The 25843-nt window shown below is 37.5% G+C and overlaps 1 protein-coding gene across 1 annotated transcript in view; it reads left to right on the forward strand.

The window, feature by feature from the left end:
• The window catches only part of LOC124777773 (cytoplasmic dynein 2 heavy chain 1), an 829086-nt gene that overhangs the window by 592675 nt on the left and 210568 nt on the right, over nucleotides 1-25843 (forward strand). The window contains exons 50-52 of the mRNA XM_047253283.1: nucleotides 5468-5682; nucleotides 16730-16963; nucleotides 21190-21409. Of these exons, the coding sequence (XP_047109239.1) occupies nucleotides 5468-5682; nucleotides 16730-16963; nucleotides 21190-21409 (669 nt within the window). The remainder of the gene's footprint in view (nucleotides 1-5467; nucleotides 5683-16729; nucleotides 16964-21189; nucleotides 21410-25843) is intronic.

Genomic DNA, 25843 nt, shown 5'->3' on the forward strand with positions numbered 1-25843 from the left:
CCATGACCATGCAACAAGAGATAAACACAACTTACATTTACCAAAAAAAAAAAGTAAACATAAAACTCAAAACAGCATTTTCTACCAACTGAACAATAAATTACCAAAAGAGGTTAAAGAAATTGCAAAAATACACTTATTTAAAAAGGCAGCTAAAAAGTACCTGTTATGCAATACATTGTATACATTGAAGGATTTCTTATATAAAACAGAGTAGCGGTTTGCTAAAAAAGTTATTCAAATAAATAAATAATAATAATAATAATGATTATAAAACATCCAACATTCCACATAACACCTTCACTTTATGTTTTTTCCTTCTTTTTTCATTTCTAGAAACACTCTCCCCTCAAGCTATGCATAGCACAATACTAACACCTCTCCCTCTTTCTGAACTCAACATCTCACTCATTACCGAGGGATGCTGACTCAGTTTCTCAGGATAGCAAATGGGAAGTTGTGATACTGAAGATGGCCCAGAGATCACCAATGTGTGTGTGTGTGTGTGTGTGTGTGTGTGTGTGTGTGTGTGTGTAGGGTTATGAAACACTGTGTGTACAGTATGTGCAGTGACTGATCTGATAGTAAGATATGGGTGAACAGTGTGGCATTACATTATTTAATAAGTTATTTGTAAAAAAAGTATTGTATACCAGCAGTAAAATCTAATGATTGTTTCTAACTAGAAGTCTGTAAATATATTTGGATATGAAAAAGCTTATTTTAAATTGGTCTAAACTTCTAAATACTTTGACAAGGCCTATATCCTTGTAAAAAGAGATCTACAGATGAATAAATCTACTGCTACTACTACTACTACTACTACTACTACTGCTACTGCTACCACCCCTTTAGTTAACTCCTGTCCTTATTTTATGTTTTTTAGAACTTTGTTATTTATTTGCCTACCTCTTTTATTTGTTGGCTGAGCTTTTGTCTTTTATCAGTAATGTTATTTATTTTGGGAATTATTTCCTTTTTTGTGTATTTGGTGAACGTTTTCTTTATCTGATGACCTACTTTCCTGGTTTGACCATTTTTATTGTTTAATCACCTCTGAGTAATATTTTAATAATCCATGTATTGTTCGGCTATCTTCTCTGGTTGTTTGGCGATCATTTTTTTTCCATTTATCATAACATAACTGTTTTTATTTTGTGCCCAATTTACTGTATTTAGCTACCTTCCTCCATTTTGTTGCAGTCGTATTTGTTTCCAGCAGTCTTGACAATAGGGGAGAGTCTGTAACGTTGTGCATAGTGTACCCAATAGTATGTGGTGTTTTCTGATTGATTTTTAAGTGTAATGACTGAATTTAGGATCACATGAAATATGCACCCTAGAGACCACCATAATTAGTTTCCAGCATTTTCTATTCCTGTTTGTTGTTGTGAGAAATGAGGTTGTGTTTTGTGCAGCTTTTGTAAATGTATTGAGTTCTACACATGAAAGTGCTATACAGTATATTAAAACTATTTGAAAGATATTGTTGATTTTTTGGTTATAGTGTTTTATGCTGAGTGAAATTCTACCTATATTGGAAACTGGTTATATAACACATTGTTAATCCATTGTTTTCCAGTCATACACCACTTTGTACATTGTACTGGAAGAAGTTCTTTTATCACAGAACATTTGATGCTGACAAATTGACTGAGTTACTTTATTGTCATAACAATTATACCTGTCTCAAAAACAGAAATTTATTTTAGTTTCTAATAGCCTCTATTTAAAACATGAATACTACTGTTTAAAAAATCCCCCTCTCGTCAATGGTAAAGGAATTCATCATTCCAAAAGCTAGCATACTGTCATGACTTTTATGAGATTTAACCTCCAAAAGATGGCAAAAAACTCATAATATGCAATTCCACACAAATAAAAATGAAAATATCTTCAACATTTTGCAGCCCTGTCAGCAAGTGTATAAATATTAATTTTTATTTTAATAATGAACAGCCTCAGTTGCACCGTTTACCTAGAATTTACCTAGGTTTCAGTCAGAATAACAGTATCTACTATTTGTCCATAGTGGACATTGTCAAGCTAAAACTACAAATCCATAAATTATCGTCAAACTGTAAAATTTATCTGGCACTGCCTCGGCCACTTCGCGACTGCGATGTGGCAGCCACGAGTGCTGTACTGGAACTTAGTGGTAGATACTATTATTCTGAAGAAGGTTGGGTTATCCTGACTGAAACCTAGGTAAATTCTAGGTAAACGGTGCAACGGAGGCTGTTCATTATTAAAATTAAAAATAAACAAAAATGACTTACAGGTATCAAAAGTAAGGATCTATGGGCATACACTGTGTGAGGCTCCATGTGTGGAGCTCCTGGGTATCCATATGAATAATAAACTGAGGTGGCACCAGCATGTGGATGGGTTAATCAAAAAGCTCAGTTTATCTTCATCTGCAAACATACTGTATGGTGCAGGGCAGAGTGGTCATTTCTATTCATGTTCCAATCACAAATGGAACAAGTTAAAAATGACTGTCTAGATGTCACCGTACAAGCCCCAATCTCCCTTAAATTGTTCTTGTGGTCCTTATGGAAAATGTGTGTTGCCAGCAGTAGAATCAATTTACAGTCAGCTTCAAATGATGATTCTCTAAATTTTCTCATTGATATTTCAGGAAAAGAACATTGCCATACCTACCACCCAGGCATTCCGATTTGAGTTCCCAAAGTGTCTCCGTAATATTGTTGTGGTTATTGAACCTGCTGATAACAAGTGTAGCAACATGGCTCTGAATTGCTTCATCTTACTATAATCCAACCTGGTGGGGATCCCAAACACTTGAGCAGTTCCCAGGAACGGGCTGCACTTGTGTTTTACATGTAATCTCCTTTGTAGATGGGTGACACTCTTCTGCAGCACTGCAGTGAAAGTGAAAAATGTATTTATTTGAAACTCCCATCGTTTGTCTATTATGAGCCTTCCAGCTCTGATGTTTGTTCTTGCCACAGTTATTTCTGTAAGTTCTTGTTGTACCGGTAAGATACTCAGTATTTGTAAACCACTTCATTGAACTAAGTTTGGCTGTTAGCATCTGCTGACCATACTGTGGATGATATAGCTCATTAGTTTCTTTTTCAGCTTGACTTCTGCTGTAGTGGCTCTCCAAATGTGGGTAGGAGTAGTTCTTACAATGTGGTAAATTTTCCTAATAGGTGCTAGTCTCGAACACTTTGATACATTATGTCCATTTGTATTTACAGTGTGCACCTGTTTGATGTGGGTGGAATTTCTCTAAGAAGTTGCTATGCTTGCTGCAACTGATACACAGAGTGCCACAGATGATGTACGGAGGATGTGCCTCATGTAGTTTCAGCTAGTTTTTGTATGAAATTCATCCTTGCACTTTATTTTTGTTTAACATATTTTTTATTTATTTCTTTATCTTTATTAATCCAAGGATCATCTCACAGTGATGCAGGACTTGTCAATGTAATACAGTGCAAGTCAATAGAACAAAAGTGTAAAACAGCGTGCTTAACATGCTTTATGAGGATAGGTCAGGCAGCCTATGACAATAGAACAGGCGGTCGTCCATGGCCTTGATTAAGGAACCATCCTGGCATTTGCCTTAGCGATCCAGGAAAACCACAGGAAAGCTAAATCAGGATGGTTGGACAGAGCAAGTCCATCCTCCTGTACATGAGGTCAGTTTCTTAACAGTTGCTCTGTCTCATTCCTTGATTTACACTCAATTTATTTCAGATAACTTACAATATAAAACATAGTCTTCATTTGTCATTGACACACAGACTGGGGACTTCCACTGATGACTCTTGGAATGTTTCCAGTTACTTGAAATGTAAAACATAGTTCCATTCTTCACTGCCTCACACACTAAAACACTCACAAATGTCTACCAGACTGTGAAGATGCTGCTATTCGCCTTGCATCAGCTACAGACTCCCTTCTCAACGTATTCAACTACGTCCCACAATTTACCTGGAAAATATTAGTGTCATGAAGTTTACATCATGGCACATGACTTCCTCCTGAAAGCAGTAAATCACAATCATGAATTGATCTGTGACAAGATGCTGTAGTTCTCATCTTTCATTAATATTCACTACTCCTGAGTCCTCTAAATAATCTTTAATCTTGTAACATACTTATTTAAGAACATAGCTTTAGCTTTCTTTCAAACAGATATATTTTAATACTCTTTTTCGGTTCATCTGACAAGTTATTATTCAGTTTTATCTCTTGATGTAAAATGCTGTTTTGTCTTGATAATGTTGTTTGAAAGGTGGCAGTTCTGTGTAGTTTTATTTCAAGATGATTTGTTGTGCAGCCCTAATATAGGTCTTGGTACCTCCATTTTATTTACACTTTCCTCCAAGCTTGTTTATTTCTCAAGTGAAAAACACATACCCTGATTTTTGTGGGGTCTAGCTTCAGACTGTTAAACTCTTCTTCCAACAATTTTGTTAACTCATCTTCTCCCTTTTCAATTGTGTAGCTATTTGTCACCACTTTACTGTGACATCAGTGTGTATAAATCTCCCGTTTCCGATTATGTACACATATGCCACCACTACTGTGTCATCATTATGTAAAAAATTATTTGACTCGAGCAGCTATTGGTATGTTTATTTTAACACTTCATTACAATGCTTTCTTGTCACGATAACTGTTTTTATATTGTCAGTGTGTGACAATCATTTTATTTGTCTCCAACTGAAAAATGTAAATACAACTCTTTTTCCTGTGTAATAGCAATTCTCTTTGTTTACTAAAATTGTTTTTTGCCTTTGTAACAAAAACAGTGACAATTAAGCTTAGTTAGATATATATGTATGGAACATAGTTATTTCAATAATACTGTACTAACAACTCTTTAAAATTATCTAACTGTATATGAATTCGAAATATAGGAATTGCATGAAACAACTCTACACATCTTTAAACTTTCCTCATTTTCACCAGGTATTTTTAATATAAACACAACTATTAGTTATGAGTCTGAATATAGAATTAAAAACTGACTGAAGCATTTATGAAAAGTATTTGAAAGTCAAGCTGCTTTCTTAACACCACATATAATTTGTTCACAATGTCCTGACCAAATTTTCATGGTGGAAGGTGGGGATGTGGAGTAGAGGAAGCAGGCTCCTCCTATTGTAGCCCAACAGACAGACAACCATTGGGAGAATGGTGGCCAGTAGGAACAAGCTGTGCTTTTCTCACAGAGTGCTGTCCCTACACATTTGCTTGCTGGCTTGCCACAGCATGGCACATCAAGCACTTTGTAGTGGCCATGATACACAAACATTCAGTAGTTTTAGATCACCAATGTTGGCAGTGGCTGGAAACAAAACGACAACTTCAGCCAATTCAGAACTAGGGATCCCTCATTCAGGATATTGTAAACAAACTATAGATGATATTGTTCTCAAATTTTTTTCCGGAAATAATAATGTTGTACACATTTTTTAAAACATAGATTGGAGTGATGAAACTTACAGAAGCCAAAAATGTTGTGGACTCTCTCAAGTCAGAAGCAGATATTCAGCAGAAGGAACTTGCAGAGAAGCAAGCTAAAGCAAATACTGCCCTTCAGATAATAACAGAAACAATGCACAATGCAAACTCACATAAAGGACAACTGGTAATGCTCAAAGAACAAAGTGAGAAGAAGAATCAGGAACTTACGATAAGGTAATGCATCTTGAATGTGTATTCCTGCAGTCTTGTCACAGTTTGCTTCACATTATCATAGTGATTTTATGTATTTTATGCAAAACTTTTTCTCTAGTTGATGGACTAAATATAATTCTGACAGTGAAAAATCAATATTTTTGTCATTGATTGACATTCATACAAGGCAGTAGCTTGCCTTAAGAATAATATAGTGACTCACAATTTTTGACTACATTTATGTTTTATGACCAGTAGTTTTACATTGCTTAGTAGTGTCAGCTGAACTGATAAAATATTTCAAGGAATAATATTACCCAAGTATCTTCACAAAGTCATTTTTCTGAACTTTACCAAAACATAAGAACTCTTAAAAGTAAGATATTAATGTAGGGGAAGACTCTATATGTAATAACCAGTTATATACACTGACCAGCCACATTAATGCAACCAACTGTCAAAAGCCTGAATAACCAACTTTAGCAGCATGGACTTTTGCAACACATACAGGAAGGTTAATCGATTGTGCCTTCCAGAATGATGAGATCACCTAGGGAATGCCATGAAAAGATTCTCCAAGTCATAATGCCTCCTCCTCCAGCGTGGACTCTTCCGACAATTGGTGTTGAGTTTGGCTTTCAGATGTTCTTGAGGCTGTAGACATCAGCAGCCATCTGTCTGATGGAGCATAAAATATGATTCATCTGAAAAGGCCACCTGTGCCCTCTCAGTGGACTTCCATATGTGTTATTGGTATGCATATTCCAACCTTTGTTGCTGATCAGCAGCAGTCAGCATTGGCACATTAACCCGGTGCCTGCAGTGGAGGCCTGCATGCAGAAACATTCACTGCAATGGTCATTGAGGAGACACTCTTGGTAGCTGCTTTGTTCATCTGGGCAGTCAGGGGCTCTACAGTTTTATGTCTGTTCAGCCATAAACATTTTGGATAGTGACATTTTGCAATGCATTGTATACTTTAACTATAGTGGCATGCAACAGTTTAAAAACTTAGCCATTTCAGAAATGGCATGCAAATGGTTTACAAACTTAGCCATTTCAGAAATACTTCCACCCTTGGTCTGAAGGCCAATGATCATGGCAATTTTGATGTTGGATAAATTGCTCCATGTGTGCATTACATCAACGACTGTACTGTTCTCCACTTCTCCCCGACACCTTTTATATACCCTTCACTGCTAGTGCTGTCACCTGCTATCTGTGAGTGGTTATTACATGCTGAGATCAAACATAGTTGGTTGCTACATTAATGTGAACTGACCATGTACATCATTGACATTTAAGAAGACTCTAAATACACACTGACTGTTGTGTATCTGTTTAAAGTGAAGGGTAGAACTGCTAGAAATTTGCTATTAGCAACAACATAATTCATAGTGAAAAAGACAGTGTGCTCTTGGGGCTGTGACGGAAATCTGTGTCTCAAAAAACTTCAAACAATTTCAAACAAACATTATCTCCATTTGTTAAGCCTTATTTATGATGCACAAAGTGAAACAGATGACAACAAAGTGAAAACTGTATTAAGTAATGATTTTAATTCTTCATATAAAGGAAAACATGGGCTTTTAACTGTTGTGTCATTACAAAGGTTAATGAGTAAAAGAAATAATCTGTCAAATACACTCCTGGAAATTGAAATAAGAACACCATGAATTCATTAACCCAGGTAGGGGAAACTTTATTGACACATTCCTGGGGTCAGATACATCACATGATCACACTGACAGAACCACAGGCGCATAGACACAGGCAACAGAGCATGCACAATGTCGGCACTAGTACAGTGTATATCCACCTTTCGCAGCAATGCAGGCTGCTATTCTCCCATGGAGACGATCGTAGAGATGCTGGATGTAGTCCTGTGGAACGGCTTGCCATGCCATTTCCACCTGGCGCCTCAGTTGGACCAGCGTTCATGCTGGACATGCAGACCGCGTGAGACGACGCTTCATCCAGTCCCAAACATGCTCAATGGGGGACAGATCCGGAGATCTTGCTGGCCAGGGTAGTTGACTTACACCTTCTAGAGCACGTTGGGTGGCACGGGATACATGCGGACGTGCATTGTCCTGTTGGAACAGCAAGTTCCCTTGCCGGTCTAGGAATGGTAGAACGATGGGTTCGATGATGGTTTGGATGTACCGTGCACTATTCAGTGTCCCCTCGACGATCACCAGTGGTGTACGGCCAGTGTAGGAGATCGCTCCCCACACCATGATGCCGGGTGTTGCCCTGTGTGCCTCGGTCGTATGCAGTCCTGATTGTGGCGCTCACCTGCACGGCGCCAAACACGCATACGACCATCATTGGCACCAAGGCAGAAGCGACTCTCATCGCTGAAGACGACACGTCTCCATTCGTCCCTCCATTCACGCCTGTCGCGACACCACTGGAGACGGGCTGCACGATGTTGGGGCGTGAGCGGAAGATGGCCTAACGGTGTGCGGGACCGTAGCCCAGCTTCATGGAGACGGTTGCGAATGGTCCTCGCCGATACCCCAGGAGCAACAGTGTCCCTAATTTGCTGGGAAGTGGCGGTGCGGTCCCCTACAGCACTGCGTAGGATCCTACGGTCTTGGCGTGCATCCGTGCGTCGCTGCGGTTCGGTCCCAGGTTGACGGGCACGTGCACCTTCCGCCGACCACTGGTGACAACATTGATGTACTGTGGAGACCTCACGCCCCACGTGTTGAGCAATTCGGCAGTACGTCCACCCGGCCTCCCGCATGCCCACTATACGCCCTCGCTCAAAGTCCGTCAACTGCACATACGGTTCACGTCCACGCTGTCGCGGCATGCTACCAGTGTTAAAGACTGCGATGGAGCTCCGTATGCCACGGCAAACTGGCTGACACTGATGGCGGCGGTGCACAAATGCTGCGCAGCTAGCGCCATTCGACGGCCAACACCGCGGTTCCTGGTGTGTCCGCTGTGCCGTGCGTGTGATGATTGCTTGTACAGCCCTCTCGCAGTGTCCGGAGCAAGTATGGTGGGTCTGACACACCGGTGTCAATGTGTTCTTTTTTCCATTTCCAGGAGTGTATATATGTATCTCACTATTTCAGAATTCTGCAACACAATTTAAGTGTGAATGTAATGGAATTTCTTTAATAATATGGTTTCTTTCATGGCAAAGAATAGTAGTTTTAAAACCATGAGATATTTGAAAGCTAACTTTTATCCTTCATAATGAATATACTGTCAGCAGTATATTATCTGCAGTCCATGCACAAATTTGATCCATTAGTGGCTAAAAAAGAAAATTTTGGTATATGTTATATACAATCAAGTTTCAGTTGGACAAACTATTCAGTTGTAATATGGGGTGACTTCAACTTGCCAGGTATAGATTGGGAGTGTTATGCCATGAAAACTGGTGCCACAGACTGGTAATCATGTGGCATTGTTCTGGATGTCTTGTCCAAAAATTACCTTGACCGTATAGTTAGAGAACCAACTCATGAGGGTGAGATCTTAGACCTCCTGGCAACAAACAGACCAGAACTTATGGAATCAGTTAGTGTAGAGGAAGGTGTCAGTGACAATAAGGCTGGGGCAGCATCTATGATGACAGGTCCTACAAGGAATGTTAAGAAATGTAGGAAGATATATTTGCTCAGCAAGGGTGACAGGATACAAATTTCACAATATCTCAGCAGTCATCATCAAATATTCGATGATGAGGACAAAGATGTGGGGAACAAATAGAAAAAATTCGAAGGCATCGTTCAATATGCCCTAGACAAGTATGTTTCGAATAAGGTTTTAAGGGATGGGAAAGATCCACCATGGTTTAATAGCTGTGTTAGAAAATCACTATGTAAACATAGAGCACTTTATCTCAGATTCAAGAGAAGTAAGAACCTAGCTGACAAACAAAAGCTGAACAAAGTGGAAATGAGTGTAAGGAGAGCAATGAGAGAAGCGTTCAATGATATTGAAAGTAGGACGTTGTCAACTGACCTGAATAATAATCCTAAGAGATTTTGGTCATATGTAAAATCAGTAAGTGGGTCAAAATCATCTATTCATTCTCTCAGCGACCACACCGGCACTGAAACGGAAGATAACAGAGAGAAAGATGAAACACTGAATTCAGTCTTCTGAAGTTGTTTCACAGCTGAAGATCATAACACTGTCCCTCCTTTCAATCATCATGTGAATGTCGGAATGGCAGATATTGAGATAACTGATCACGGAATTGAAAAGCAGCTACTATCGCTTAGTAGTGGAAGAGCTTCGGGACCAGATGAGATACTTATTAGATTCTATAAAGATTATGCGAATGAACTTACTCCCCTTCTAGCAGTAATTTATCGTAGATTGCTTGAGCAACGAAAGGTACTTAATGACTGGAAAAACCTGCAGGTCATTCCCGCTTTTAAGAAAGGCCGTAAGGTAGTCCACACAATTATAGACCCATATTGTTGACGTCAATCTGTTGTAGAATTATTATGGAACATGTTTTATGCTCAAGAATTGTGACGTTCTTGGAAAATGAACAGCTCTTCTATATAAATCAACATGGATTCCGCAAACAGAGATCCTGCAAAACTCAGCTCACTCTGTTCGTCCATGAGGTCCACAACACAGTCGACAATGGTGCTCAGGCTGATGCCGTGTTCCTTGATTTCAGTAAGGCATTTGACACTGTCCTGCATTGCTGTTTAACGAAAAAGATACGAGCTTGCAGTGTATCAGAGCAGACTTGCATATGGATTCAAGACTTTCTTGCAGATAGAACTCAACACGTCGCTCTGAATGGAACTAAATTGACAGATGTAAAGGTGATATCCGGAGTATCACAGGGAAGTGTGATAGAACCATTGCTGTTCACAACATATATAAATGATCTAGTAGAAAGTGTCGGATGCTCTTTAAGGCTATTCCTAAATGATGCAGTTGGTTATACCAAAGTAGCAATGACAGAAGACAGTACAAATTTGCAGAACAATGTGCAGAGAATTGAAGAATGGTGCAGACTCTGGCAGTTGACCCTGAATGTAAATAAATGTAACATATTGTGCATACATAGGAAAAGAAATCAACTACTGTACAGCTACACTATTGATGACAAACAGCTAGAGACAGCATCTGCTGTAAAATATCTAGGCATAACTATCCAGAGTGGCCTTAAATGAAATGACCATATAAAGCAGATAGTGGGAAAAGCAGACACCAGACTCAGATTCATTGGAAGAATCTTAAGAAAATGTAACTCATCCATGAAAGAAGTAGCGTATAAGGTGCTTGTTCACCCGATTCTTGAGTATTGTTCATCTATCTGGGATCACTATCAGATAGGACTGATACAGGAGATAGAGAAGATCCATCAAAAAGTGGTGCATTTTGTCACAGGATCATTTAGCTGGCAAGAGAGTGTTAAGAGATGTTAAACAAACTCCACTGGCAGACGTTACAAGAGAGACATTGTGCATCATGGAGAGATTTACTTTTGAAATTTTGGAACAGCATTTTTCAGGAGGAGTCAGACAACATATTACTTCCTCCCACATACACCTCGCATATTGACCACCAGGAGAGAATTCGAGAAATTAGAGCCAATACAGAGGATTACCGACAATCATTCTTCCCACGCACTATGCACAAGTGGAACAGGGGTGGAGAGATCAGGTAGTGTACTCTCCGCCACACACCATTAGGTGGCTTGCGGAGTATGATGTAGATGTAGAGGAGCACAACACATCAAATTACCTTGAGAGGGAGAGAGAGAGAGAGAGAGAGAGAGAGAGAGAGAGAGAGAGAGAGAGTTTTCACAATACTGCTGTTTACAGTATGAGACACAAAAATTTTTTGAGAGTTTACTGACTGGGAAGAATCTCTTTTTAGTTATATATGACACTGGCATATTTAACTAATTCTACATGAGCTAATTTGACAGTATGGAGAAAATATGAGTGAAAAGTTTTGCTAATGTCACATGTTGTATGATTAATTTGATAGTGGGATAAGACACTGAAAACTGTTGATATAAATTATTATACTGAATGTTTTTTTTATACATATAAATGAAAATATGCTCTCCTTGTACTCCAGACTGTGCTGCCTTCCTTTCCACTCCTGATAGAAAAAATTACTTAGTGATGGTTTTCAAGTATGAAAACTACTGGGCCATTATTAAAGCATAAACTTCTTAATTGTCACACCATGTGAAAACTTACATATGTTCGAGCAGAACAGTGAAGCAGTTGCTGAGTCCTTTTACGAAACATGTTACAGTCTATTTGATTTGTGATCTGAATGGCAGTAAAATTTGGGATTATAGCATTGAAATTTATGTCTCTAGATTAATGTCGGTATACATCTACACAAATCACACCCAGTATTTCATCAGGCAGTTGACAAACAGGATTCTTCAAAGATGTCATGTTGTTTAGTCATAAGGTTCCTTTTCATCTTCAGGACACATTAAACAAACTAATTTTCAGTAATGGACAAAAATTACAACTTGTGAGCTTCATGAACATTTGTTACATAATACTTTTTTTGCCTCCAAGGCATTAAAGACAAATTCCAAGTGTGAGGGAAATACTGTTTTTACTAATAAAATGTGGCAGCAAGTCTAGTGATACTGTGAAATGCTACAAAACTATGTGCATCTCAAACTGGGTAAACTTTATGAGACTTGTAATTCCAACAGAGCATGTACAAGGACACCCTGCTTGTTGACCATTCCTTATTTTCAAAGAGGTATTCTTCGATTTTCTTTGCTATTTGGTCAGTTCACTCTGACTCATGATTTGACACCAAGTAATGTTTTAACTCTGGGGATACATTTCCATGGAACTGCTAGACACTTAAAGAGTGCAGTATGGATGTATCTACCACTGTTCCACCTACAGTTTCATGCAAAACCTTCTATATCTGTCTCCATAGCCAAATGGTTAGTGGTTACTGTTGTTGGCGCAGAAGGACATGGGTTCAATTCCCAGTACCTCCTTGGATTTTTTTCTTAGATTCAATTCAATTCAATTCAATTTTTATTATCACATAACATGCCTTATACAATCAAAGATTGTGACATAGGTGACTTGTCAGTTTTTACACTATATATAACAATACTAAAAATAGACAATAAACTAATAATATACATGGTGTAACATCTTCAAAGAGGTACTTTAATTACAATTATAATGCATTGTTACCATTCATGAAATCTTCTACACTATAGTAACATTTATCTTTCAGATATTTTTCCAGGTCTCTTTTGGTGCCTTTTATATTTGGGTCATCCATATCTTTCCATATTTTATTTACAAATTTCATGCCCATGTAGTATGGGGTTTTTTCATATGATTTTAAACGGTGGGTAGGTAACATGTAGCTCGTTCTATGTCTTGTATCATATTGATGCAAGAAGAAGTTGCCCTCAAAAAGTTGTGGGTTTCTTTTCGTGAAAGTGAGAGTTTCATAGACGAATATGCTTGGAATGCTCATTAGATCCAGTTTTACAAATAAAGGTTTGCAGTGTTGCTTTGGTTTTGCTCCCACTATTGCTCGGATGATTCTTTTTTGTAGTCTAAAAGCTCTAAGTAAATTTGTTTTTTCAGACCCCCAGAAAATTATACTATACCTAATGACTGAAACAAAATATGCATTATATACAGTTTTTCTTACAGCTAAATCAGTAATACAATACAAGATATTCATAATATATACAAGGCTATTCAGTCGACCCAGTATGTTGTCCACATGGCAACTCCATAACAGGTTTTTATTGACTAACACGCCAAGGAATTTGACACAGTCTGCAGTCTCTAATTTTTTGTCCATATACCTTATTTCACTTATAGACTGTGCAGATTGTTTTGTGGTAAAATGAACAATTTCTGTTTTTGTAAAATTTAATGTCAAGTTATTGTTTTTGACCCATGCCTCCACTTCCCCAAGTGTTTGTTCAATATGACGAATTAGGTCTACCTCATTTTTACAACAGACTACAGCTGTTGAGTCATCTGCATAGAGGATAGTATCAGACTGGACCTGACATGGCATATCATTAATATAATATAGAAAAAGCAGTGGCCCTAATATTGAGCCTTGTGGAACACCTAATTGAGTGTTTTTCCAGCCAGAGAGAAATTTCTTGCCGTTGATGTTAGTAAGTACTCTTTGTTTTCTGTTTGCCAAGTATGATGACATCCAGCTAAGAGATTTGCCTTGGAAACCATAGCGTGCCAATTTTTGGAGAAGCAGGTCATGATTTACTGTGTCGAAGGCTTTGGACAGGTCACAAAAGATGCCTGACACACACATTCTATCATCAAGACATCTGCTGACTTTTGTGACTAATTCATTTATTGCATGGATTGTGCTGCGGCCTTTTCTGAAACCATATTGATTGCCTAAGATAATGCTGTTAGATGATTTGTGATTTTCAATCTGATCACATGCAGCTCTTTCAAATATTTTTGAGAAAATTGGTAACAGTGAGATTGGCCTATAGTTGCCCAATTCATGTTGTTTGCCTTTTTTGTGTATGGGCTGAACTTCTGCATATTTTAATCGATCTGGAAAACATCCCTCATCAAATGATTGGTTGATTATGAAAGAGAGTGGATATGCAATACTGTGATGGACTATTTTTATTATTTCAGTGGGGACCTCATCCCACCCCACAGATTTTGAATTTTTTAGGGACATTATGATTTTGATGACATCTGAGATGGAAACATGAGAAAACTTAAAACATGGGCAATTGCTATCTGTCATATTGGGCTTTGTATTTGGTGGTGAACAGTCACCAAATTTGTTACAGTTTATGAAAAAGTCATTGAATGATTCACAAATGGCACTGGGTTCTGTAACATCTCTACCATTTATCACTATTTTAGAAGGGCATTTTCTCTCTGCCTCACTGCCAACTTCACTTCTTATAACAGACCAAACAGCTTTTGATTTGTTTTTTGCATTTGAAATGAAGTCGTTATTTGCAGTACGTTTTGCTAGTTTAACTATTTTGTCAAATGTTTTTTTGTATGTGCTTACATACTTAAGAAATTGAGGGCTTTGATTTACTTTTGCCTCCATATGCAGTTTCCTCTTAGTAGCACTAGACACTCTAATTCCTTTTGTTACCCAGGATCTACTTTTTTGGGACCTGGTCCTCACTGTTACAAAAGGGAAGCATTCATTGAATATACCCAAGAATTCAGTTAAAAAGTTATTGTAATTGTCACTTGTGGAAGTGTGTTTGCTGACTGTCCACTTGGTTTGGCTTAGTTTTTTGCAAAATATTTCCACATTTTCTTGACTGAAATTCCTACATCTTTTTGTTGTGCAGACTGAATTTTGCTTCGGTAGTGATACAAATAGTGCTTTATGGTCTGATACTCCTAAATCTAGAAGAAATTTTTCTTTTACATAATGATTATAACTACTTACAATATTGTCAATACATGTTGCAGAGCTTGCTGTAATTCTTGTATACTGATCGAAATTGAGAATTAGCCCATTTGTGGCTACCAGGTTCTTTAAGTGTGAAGAAAATTTGTCATCAGTCCTTACATCTATGTTGAAGTCAGCACATATAACCACTTTCTTGTACAGTTTCTCACATTTTAATTTATGTAGCGATGTATCAAACTTATCTAAGAATACAGAGCTTATATGGTACCCAGGGGTGCGATATATGCTGATAATTAGTGTGTTATACTCTTTAAGTTCTATACAACAACTTTCAAATGTGCCTTCTTCATTCAGATGGCTAAAATTCTGTCTGATATCATAGTCTACCGTGGAATGAACTAATATGCAAGAGCCTCCATACCCATTGGTCCTACAAAAGCTGGTAGCCAGTTTATAACCTGTAAGTTTATTTAGGAGACTCATATTTTCAGATTTTAGCCAATGTTCATTAAGGCATATTACTTTCACAGATTGTTTCACACTTTCTAGCAAAATTTCTATATCATAAAGCTTTCTGATCATTCCTTCAGACAGACCTCTTATGTTCAAGTGCATAACGAAATTACTACTGCATATATTATTAGGTAGAGGAAGTCTGCAATAGGGTCTACTCAACCTTGTAAGTCCAAATAAGGAACTGCTTGAATAAAGAAACAGTGGTACTCCCAGGATTCATCTGCTGGAATTTCAGCTGGCGGGATTGGCAACATGATGATCACATGTTCCACGATCACAGATTGTTCCTCTTACTGTCCTGTAGGCAGCATTTGTCCAATCAGAACAGGTCTAAGGCCTAATCTATGAGTGGTGTTTACTTGAACTATTTCACCTTGGATAACTTACCAATAGTCTTGAGAGTGTGTTGCCAGCAGTAGTGAGCACTAGAATAATTTTATTTTTGAAGAGGAATAAATATTTCTGTTTTTGCAGTTTTTATGTTTCTTGTTTGTGTAATTTCAAAATGTGAATGTTTTGTATTACACTGTTGTATATGACACAATGAAAGTATTAAATTTAATTTAAGACACCAGCCTTACATTTGATGATTGGCTAGTGTACCATATGGTTTTAGTCAAGAAGTCGATTCCAGTTTTGATAAACTATTGAAGTAATGTCAAGTGACTAGGATTGAAAAATTTGAAGGTGAACATTTATCAAAATATAATGATGTAACTGCCTTCAGTCTCACAGTTAAGAGAGATAGTTGCAACCATTCATTTGATATTTGCGTGCCATACCAGACATGTCGTACTTGAAAGTAGCAGTGCCTGTGAATATGAAATACAGGTATTGTTTTATCTTAGTCATGAATATAAAAGCTTGCATTTTCTAATGTTGAATAACGATAACTGCACAAGCAACATGTATTGCTATATGTACAGTAGCCTTGAAGATGCATCAAAGTATTTACTAGGCTTTTGCTTATTAAGATCTGGAAACAGATGAGTAGGTACAGAAAATAATTTTATATTCAGATTATCTTCAATACCCTGTATAAAATATTTTTTTAGTTGCTTACCATTAATATACAATTGGCATAATATTTTTATCTAGGACCTTTTCACAGGGATACTACAGACAATTTTCAACTGAAAGGCAATTCATTTTCTTGCAGGAAAAAAGAAATAGATGCAGAACTAGCTGAAATTGAACCTGTGATACAACAAGCAAGGGCTGCTGTGGGCAACATAAAATCAGAGTCACTTTCAGAAATTCGTTCACTTCGGGCACCACCAGAAATCATACGTGATATACTTGAATGTGTTCTTAGCCTTATGGGAATTCGTGATACTTCTTGGAACAATATGAAAAACTTCCTAGCTAAAAGAGGTGTCAAGGAGGAGATTAGGTAAGAGCAAAGTATAAAACTGCTTCATTAATAATCTGATCTTCTGCCATTATACTGTTTTGGGACGTGCTTTATGAAAATGGAAATGAATAACTTTTTCAGGTTTCTGTGATTTTTTTGTTTCTCTTATTTATAGGAAGAGGTTCTATCATGCAATATGTTGCATTAAATTATTAGTTAATTGCATAGGACAAACCTAGAATTTTTTTGATAATGTGCAATATGTGCATAACAAGCGTTATCCTGAAGATTTGTGTGATATATTTATGAAGCTCCAGCTATAGAACTCATTTTTGGGAATGCAGGTAGTTTTTAGAGTAAGATATTGGAAGAGAAAAGCATTTTTCTTTGCAGAAGATTTAGGCTGGAAGAGCTCATAAAAAAGTAATGCAAATGAGATCTTTAATTATTGTATTTAATGTGTTTGATGAAGGTGCATCCACTAATGAATGAAATTTTAATATAATGTTGGAAAAGACAGATTTCTACTTACTGTAAAGAAGACACATCAAGTTGCAGACAGGCACAATTAAAAGACACATACATGAAGCTTTTGGCCACAACCTTCATTAGTAAAAGAGAGAGACAGCCCATTCACACACACACAAGCAAGCACACCTCACGCATTTACAACTAACAGCTGCCGATCTTGGACCAGAATTCTATGTAACAATTCAAATGTTTATCAAATAATACTTTGATGAGAATATTCACATAAATTTTATGAACTTTGGAGAATGCTATGCATTGTTTGGCGATGCGAGAAATACAGTAGTAGTAGGCAAGTGAGCGTCTGGCAGCTGCAACTGTACCTAGCTTATACACAGTGTTTAGAGTAGCAGTTTTCTTACATGCCTTTGTGAAGAGGTGAACAGAAGAAATTGCTTATTTATTTGTGATGAGTAATGTTAATTAATTTTTTCTAACTGTTTGTTTCTTTTTTGGGAGTGTTAGTATTCAATTAGTTGACTTGAAGTTTAATGCACTAATTACTGACATGAGGTAGCTGTACATAGTATGTGTAGAATACCAGTACACATGTTTTATTACATATTTTTGCTTGTAAGTGATCACTACCTGACTGTATTTTGTGTATTGTGCTAAGTATTCCGTTTCATTTCTCTAATTGTTTGTAATTTTTTTATTATTAGTGACGTATTATCTAACTTTGTTCTGTATCTTCATTATTAATAATGTCATGCATGTAAAGTTGCGTGTTATGAGCAGATAATAAATCAAAACCAAAATGTCACAGTCACCTGAGTAAAACTGAATTATTGGCCATTGCAAATATTCAGATGTACTCTAGCACTGATGAGTTATATCTAGTGCTTTCTTGGTGTGTACTTGAACGTGAACAGAGATGGCTAGGGATTGCATTTGTTGCTTATGGATACAGGGGAATTGGCCCCTAACCAAAAAAGTTGTTGAAAGATAAAGTGGGCATAGTGGACAGACTTCAGGCACTACTCTAGGTGATGATGGTGTTGAGGCATCAATACTTTGTGACCTTATAAACATTTACTACTAGGAAGAGAAAGTTGTTAGAAACTAGAGATGAACAGCAACAACATCTTAATTCTGATAGGAAGGTATCTCGCAAAGCTAGGCTGGACACGATGTGCTCATTGTTATTGACATGACACATGTGAAAACAAATTGCCGGGGGATACTAGGTCTACTGATAAGGATTTCAACATCATCCACCCACAGACACCATAGTGGCATAGCTACCAGAGCACCGTCTGTGTCTACCCTTTAATAGGGAATGCTCACAGCCAAAAGGCTCAGTGTGGTGCACACAGGTGAAGCAAGCAGGCAACCATGCCACCGAGATGCATTCATGCTTCTTGCAGCCACCTGAAGAGTCTGAAAGAGGTCAAATGGTTGTGTTCCAATTGGCAGGGAGCAATGTCTCATAGTGCATTCGTCCAAGACACGCTAGACCTGCTCCAAGCCTCATGGTCTGGGTTGTGATAAGCTACAATTCTTGTTCACCATTGGTGTTCCTACAGGGGACATCAGCCAGCACTCAGTATGTACAAAGTGTTGTTAGAACGATTTTTTTGCCATTCTTGCAACAAGAAGGTGATGTTGTGTTCCAACAGGATAATGCTTGCCCACATACTGCCTGTGAAACTCAAGGTGCTCTGCAAAATGTGCAGCAATTTTCCTGGCCAGCATGATCTCTGGACTTCTCTCCAATTTGACATGTGTGGGATGTGATGTCCAATTTGACATGTGTGGGATGTGATGGGTCCAGAAGTGACTTGACTGACTCCTCAACCAACAACTCTTTACAGAACTACATGAAGAAGTTGACAAGACATGGCATAACATATCTCAGGATAGTATTTGGCATCTGCATGATTGAATGGATGCCAGAGACAGCACTTACATTTTTGCCTCTGGAAGCTACACCACCTAATAATATGGGTGCTTCAACATGGGTCAATACCTGGTACTTCAGAATTCCTTTATAATTGATCTGTAAATGTAACATTTCATGTACTCCGTATGCACTGTTGCAATGATGAATCTTGAGCAAACTGGAAATCTATAAAGGGGTGTACTAATTTTTTTCTGGCAGTGTATTTATGCCCTTTTTTCTCCCCTTCTGTTGTGCAAAATTATTAACTACCTTATGAGAGTAAATATTTTGAAGCAAACTTTATCTTAGAAAAAAAGCATAAAGCAGGAGTTTTCAGGCCTCTCAGGAGTTGGCATTCTTGATACACACCTGTTTCACTGTCATTAAATCCACTACTGATGAAATATTACAATAGCTGATGAATAATGACAAATCCAACTACATAAGGATAATGCATATTTTAATGCAAAAGTTAAAAAAAGGAAAGGACAATTGTTCATTGGGAATTTCCAAAAAGAATAATGTATTTGCCTTTGACACATTTTTCTAGAACAAATGAACAGTAAAGTACACTTAGTAATAACCTAGTCAAACTAATAACAGACATGATCATATTTTTTGAAACATTAATAAAATTGTATAGAATTCTATGATTGATACAAGTAAAAATAAATACAAAGGTAAGGAAAAAGAGACTCATCATCTCAAAATTACAAATGGAAATTATGAGAATTTATTTAAGGATCGTGGAGTATACAAGACTCAATTAAGAGACAAATTCAGCTTGTTAGGTAATAAAGATTATACATAGATAACATAGGTAGTCATGTAAATGGCGAGAGATATTTCAGTCATGAAGAAAACAGAGGAAAAAAGACACCTATGCCCAATGAGAGAAGCATTATATAATTAGTAATTCAGTTTCAGAAAGAGAAACAAAATGTGCTGAAACAAAACACAGTATGTAAACTTAGACAGAAAACTCCTTCACAGCAGTTTGAACATTACATTTCATCAGCTAACATGAAAAACAGCACACTAAATACTTTGGAGTAAAGGAGTCCACTCACTGAAAGGCAGAAGCCTTGAGTTGTCAACAGGCACACACAGTAAAGAAATAAAATTTGCCAGATTTTGGAATGAATCCTATCTCAAGCTAGAGTACAAAAACGCAAACAAAACACACACACACACACACGCACACACACACACACACACACACACATACACACCAGCACTTGTACATTATGCCGGCAATGTGCATCCAACCAGCACCATTTAGCGGCACAAGCATGTGCGCACGTGTGTGAGCATGTGTGTGTGTGTGTGTGTGTGTGTGTGTGTGTGTGTGTGTGTGTGTGTGTTTCTTGTACTCTAGCTTGCGAAAAGATTCATCCTAAAATCTAGGAAAGTTTCTTTCCTATCTGTGTATACCTATCAACAACTCAACACTTCTGGTTTCATGAGTGATCTCCTTTACTCCTAAAGAATTTACATTCTACCAGAACTTACCTACTATAAAGCACAGTAACTAACAACAGAGAGGAAATTGTACAGATATTCTAAGAGTTCTTTAAATTTTGGTGTATTTCGAGCAATAAACTGTAAATACCAATAGTTAATAATATAAATAATAACATTCTAGCAGAAATTGCATACATGTCATGAAAATACAGTTATGTTTTTTTGTGATGATTGCTCAATGAAGATAATAAAGCAAGTTTTTTTAGTGGTGAATTAGTTTTTGAACAATAAGACATAAACTTACTTAACATTACATTTTAGCCAATTAAGATTATTGTGATTGTTGTTATTAAATAATGAACTAATTTATTGCTGTTATCTGTTTCAACAGAACATTTGATGTTAGGTCAGTGACTCCTGAATCCAGAGCTCATGTTGAGCGTCTTATACAGGAACGTAAGGAATCTTTGGAACCAGCAAATGCAAAGAGAGCATCATCAGCAGCAGCACCATTAGCTGCTTGGGTCATTGCTGTAGTGAGGTATTCCAAGACTTTAGAAAAGGTGCGACCACTAGAGCGAGAACAAATTGCACTTCAAAGTGATTTGGAGGTAATGTTTTGTTCCATTCTTAAGTACAATTTCCCCTTTATGATAGTATAATCACTGTCAGTCTTCAGTTGGTTAGGTGTGACCTAAACCATTCTAGTACATTGCCCTGAAACCCGTATTTTTGCCATTTAGAGAACAGCAGGCAGTGGTTCACTGTCAAGGGGCTTTGATAGTCGTTACTTCCTGTGGCTAGCAGGGAGTTATTTTCAGACAAGGCAATTTTGATGATAGCTGGTACTTTGAAACCTGTAGTGTTTTTTGAAATTGTCTTAAATTATTGTTCAAAATTTTGAATTTGGATTGTGAGAACCTTTTCAGATATTTTCATTCGGAAGAAGAGAGAATGGACGATAGTTTCCCATATTTTCTTTTTTGCATATTTTTAATAGTAAATTAACTCCAACATTCTTCAGAATATGTAGAAAACAACATTCTTCAATTGAATGATTAACAATGTTGGATAGTGGCTGTGCAATTATTTCTACGTCTTCTTTTAACACTTTGTTTGGTATTTCATCCTATCCTGCTGATGATTTCTTTTCTGATTTTACTAAAAAGGTCCTTTTTCAAATCACTCAGTAGCAAAAAATTTCATCTTGTCAGCATAATTTTTACATTAGTGTCTGATTTATTTGCATTTATGATGCACTCATTAAAGAGTCCTGACATTTGAAAAAGATTTGCAATAAATTTTGTCCTCTATTGTGGTTTACAAAATATCGTGGCTACTAGCTGCACCACCTGTTTCATCTTTGAGCACTGAAAAAGTGCCTATGACTTGTTTACACTTCTCCAAATAAATATATTATTTTACAATTGTTTTATGTAATCTTTTACGTAGGTTGCAGTGTTAGGAATTTTGTTGCGTTTTAGTTTCCTGTGTAGAAATCTTTTTCTACACTAGATGATTTTATGCCTGCAGTAATCCACTCTACTGTACTTGCTGCTTTTCTTGGTATACTGTAAGAGGAAAATTAGACAGGTGACAGTGTCAGTGGGAAAGAGAAAGTGGCAGTGAAAGGGAATGAGAGATGGATGAATAAAATAGTAGTGGGAGCCAAAGAGAGGGGAGATAGTGATAGTCTTTGAGAGACGGTGACAGTAAAAGAGAAAGAGAGATGGATAGAGATAGTAGCAGTGGGAACAAAAGAGAGAGGAGACAGTGGAAATGGAAAACAGAGATGAGTGGGGACCATACACAGGCTGAAGGTATCTGGAACTCCTCCCCCCCCCCCCCCCCCCCACCCCTCTCCCCAGTGCCTCCCAGATTGACAAACTTTAACACAAAAAAATTTGCCTACATTCTCCCATCCCCTATGATGCACACATGTTAAGAGGTCAAAACCCTGAGCAAACTATCTCCAAGGATATGTGTGGAGAGAGACAGTGGTGGTTGAAGAAAACAATGGCAGACCATAAGTGGAAAAGAAAGAGACAGCGGCAATGGGAAAGTAAAAGAATGAGACAAAAACAATGACAGTAGGACAGAGAGACAGTGGAAGTGGCAGAGAAGGTAAAGAAGAGTGAGAGAAAGGTATGAAGACAATGACGGTGTGAGAGACAGACAGGAGAAAGTGACAGTGGAAGAAAAAGGAGACGGTGGGAGGAAGAGAAATATAGACGGTGACAGTGAGAGGGAGATACTAGGTATAAAGACTTCACTACAAAGAGAGATAAGAGAAAAGGAATTTAGAATGTTCTGTGTTAAAAGAACATGAATATGTTTGAAAGATAAATTTTTTTGGGAGGATGGTGAATGAGTATTGAGGTAGCTGGTTCCCCACATTTCTGCCAGAGTTGTTTACAGAGGAGTGTATTCTCCATTTTTAAGCTGGTTTCTATGACATTTACTTGCCCCATTTTGTAACTCCCAAGCTTCGATTGGTACAGTCTGCTGAATTCAAGAATAAGCCTTCTGTGGCTGACTAAGAATATTACAGGAGTTGTTGGTTATGCCTGTTGATGGCTATACTCTAAACCCCTGTGTAAACAAACATATGCGCTGCCATTGGCCATTGGCTGCATTGCTGAAGCATCTGGTCGAGTAAAACTGCTGGAATTAGGCCTTACTTATTTATAATATATTTTTGTTATTCTGGTGCAAATGAAACTTTGATATATGTCAAAACATTGAAATTCATAAGGTCCTTTGTTAACCACTGTGCTAAACTTATGGGCATGTTGTTAATATGCACATATCCAAAGGTCGAAAAAACCATAGAAAGGTAAATCTGTGTGTGTGTGTGTGTGTGTGTGTGTGTGTGTGTGTGTGTGTCTGTGTCTGTGTGTGTGTATGTTTGGGGGGGAGGGGGGGGGGGGCAGGATCGCCTTAGTAGGGATCTGTTTCTATCCGTGATGTTCTATAGCTTTTTCCGTAGTAAACTGTCAAAGACTTTGATGTAGACTATAAGTACGCAGTAGGTGCTGTGCTTTCACCCTGTTCTTTTATCAGTTACCTGTTTAATGATAATAACATTAGTAGCATAGAATCTACCCTAACAAAAACTGCTCTGTTCTTCTAGAAAGAAAGTTCCATGATTGTATGGAGTTGAGATTTCACTATTCTGATATAATGCTTGTATCCAGAGTCTGATAAACTGATTCCTCTGTGGTTATTAACTGCAACAGTTTCCTTCCATTGATTTCCCAGATGTATATCAAAATAGTCCCATGGTAAGGTTGTCTGCTACTGGAGCTTATCTATTTTGACTTTCATTTAGCTCGGTCTGTAATTCTTCTCAATCAATACCCCTGGTTTCATGTGCCAGAACTTCTCATCCTGGTCAAATGTATCACCTTCTGTCTGCCAAAATGTTCTGCATGCTACATGTAATCAGATGGATTGTTGTAAGTAATGTGCGCATTGACTTCTTCTTCCTTGTGGAGATGTTTCATTATTTTTTATTGTGAAATCTCTCTCTCATGTATCTTGTTGTATTTGATGTTTGACGTCTATGTGTCCCACAACTCATTGTTACAGTCTTTTCAGTACTTTTGCTTGTAATTGGTATTCCTTCCAAATTCTCTTGTCTTTGTACTGACCTCCACTTTGCATAAATATGTCATTTGTTTCCTGTCTACCTTGCAAGACCACTCTGCCTCAGTGTCGTAAATTACTTTACTATGTTGTAAGTAGTTTCTCATCCTGTTGACATAAAGGTTTGTGGTAGGATAAGATACTAGAATACTTGCTATCCATCTTTTCTCAGTAATTTCTCTGGTACTGCTACTTTTTTCTTGTAGCACTTAGTTTTCAGTGATATATCTGCTTTCTCCAAATACTGGTCACATTCTGTATCATAGACTTACATTTTGAAATAATTTTCTTAATTTTTCAGTTGACATGGTATATTCACTGATAGATTTGAGATCTCTGGCTTTCCAAGCATTGTTGTTGTTGTTGTGGTCTTCAGTCCTGAGACTAGTTTGATGCAGCTCTCCATGCTACTCTATCCTGAGCAAGCTTCTTCATCTCCCAGTACGTACTGCAACCTACATCCTTCTGAATCTGCTTAGTGTATTCATCTCTTGGTCTCCCTCTAAGATTTTTACCCTCCAAGCTGCCCTCCAATGCTAAATTTTGATACCTTGATGCCTCAGAACATGTCCTACCAACTGGTCCCTTCTTCTTGTCAAGTTGTGCCACAAACTCCTCTTCTCCCCAATTCTATTCAATACCTCCTCATTAGTTATGTGGTCTACCCATCTAATCTTCAGCATTCTTCTGTAGCACCACATTTCAAAAGCTTCTGTTCTCTTCTTGTCTAAACTATTTATCGTCCATGTTTCACTTCCATACATGGCTACACTCCATACAAATACTTTCAGAAACGACTTCCTGACACTTAAATCTATACTCGATGTTAACAAATTTCTCTTCTTCAGAAACGCTTTCCTTGCCATTGCCAGTCTACATTTTATATCCTCTCTACTTCGACCATCATCAGTTATTTTGCTCCCCAAATAGCAAAACTCCTTTACTACTTTAAGTGTCTCATTTCCTAATGTAATCCCTCAGCATGTAACCTCCCCCTCACTTATCGACCTTAATGACAGTGAAAAATTAAACTGCGTGTACCAAATGGAAATTTGGGAAAAGCAATTGTCACCGAAGTTAATCTATCGGTAAAGAGGGAGGAAATGGTTACATCTAAATGAAAGGAAAAATGCAAATGAAACTGGTGGATATTAATTTTGAAAAGGGGTAAAGTTAATAAAGAAAGTAAATGTGTGGCCATTACATTAACAATTAACTAGCTGTAAATAGATATTAGAGATTTGGGGGAAATAACGGTCGCCAGTCCTATGGACAATTACTATAGTAACTGAAAAAGAAAGGTTATTACTCATATAATTAGCACTAGAAGTGTGGCAACTGAAGGTTGACACGTGAAGTGTGAAAACTCTGACTTAATTTAGCAAAAGAATTAATAA

The sequence above is a fragment of the Schistocerca piceifrons genome, chromosome 2 (genome assembly GCF_021461385.2).
Source record: "Schistocerca piceifrons isolate TAMUIC-IGC-003096 chromosome 2, iqSchPice1.1, whole genome shotgun sequence".
Taxonomy (NCBI): domain Eukaryota; kingdom Metazoa; phylum Arthropoda; class Insecta; order Orthoptera; family Acrididae; genus Schistocerca; species Schistocerca piceifrons.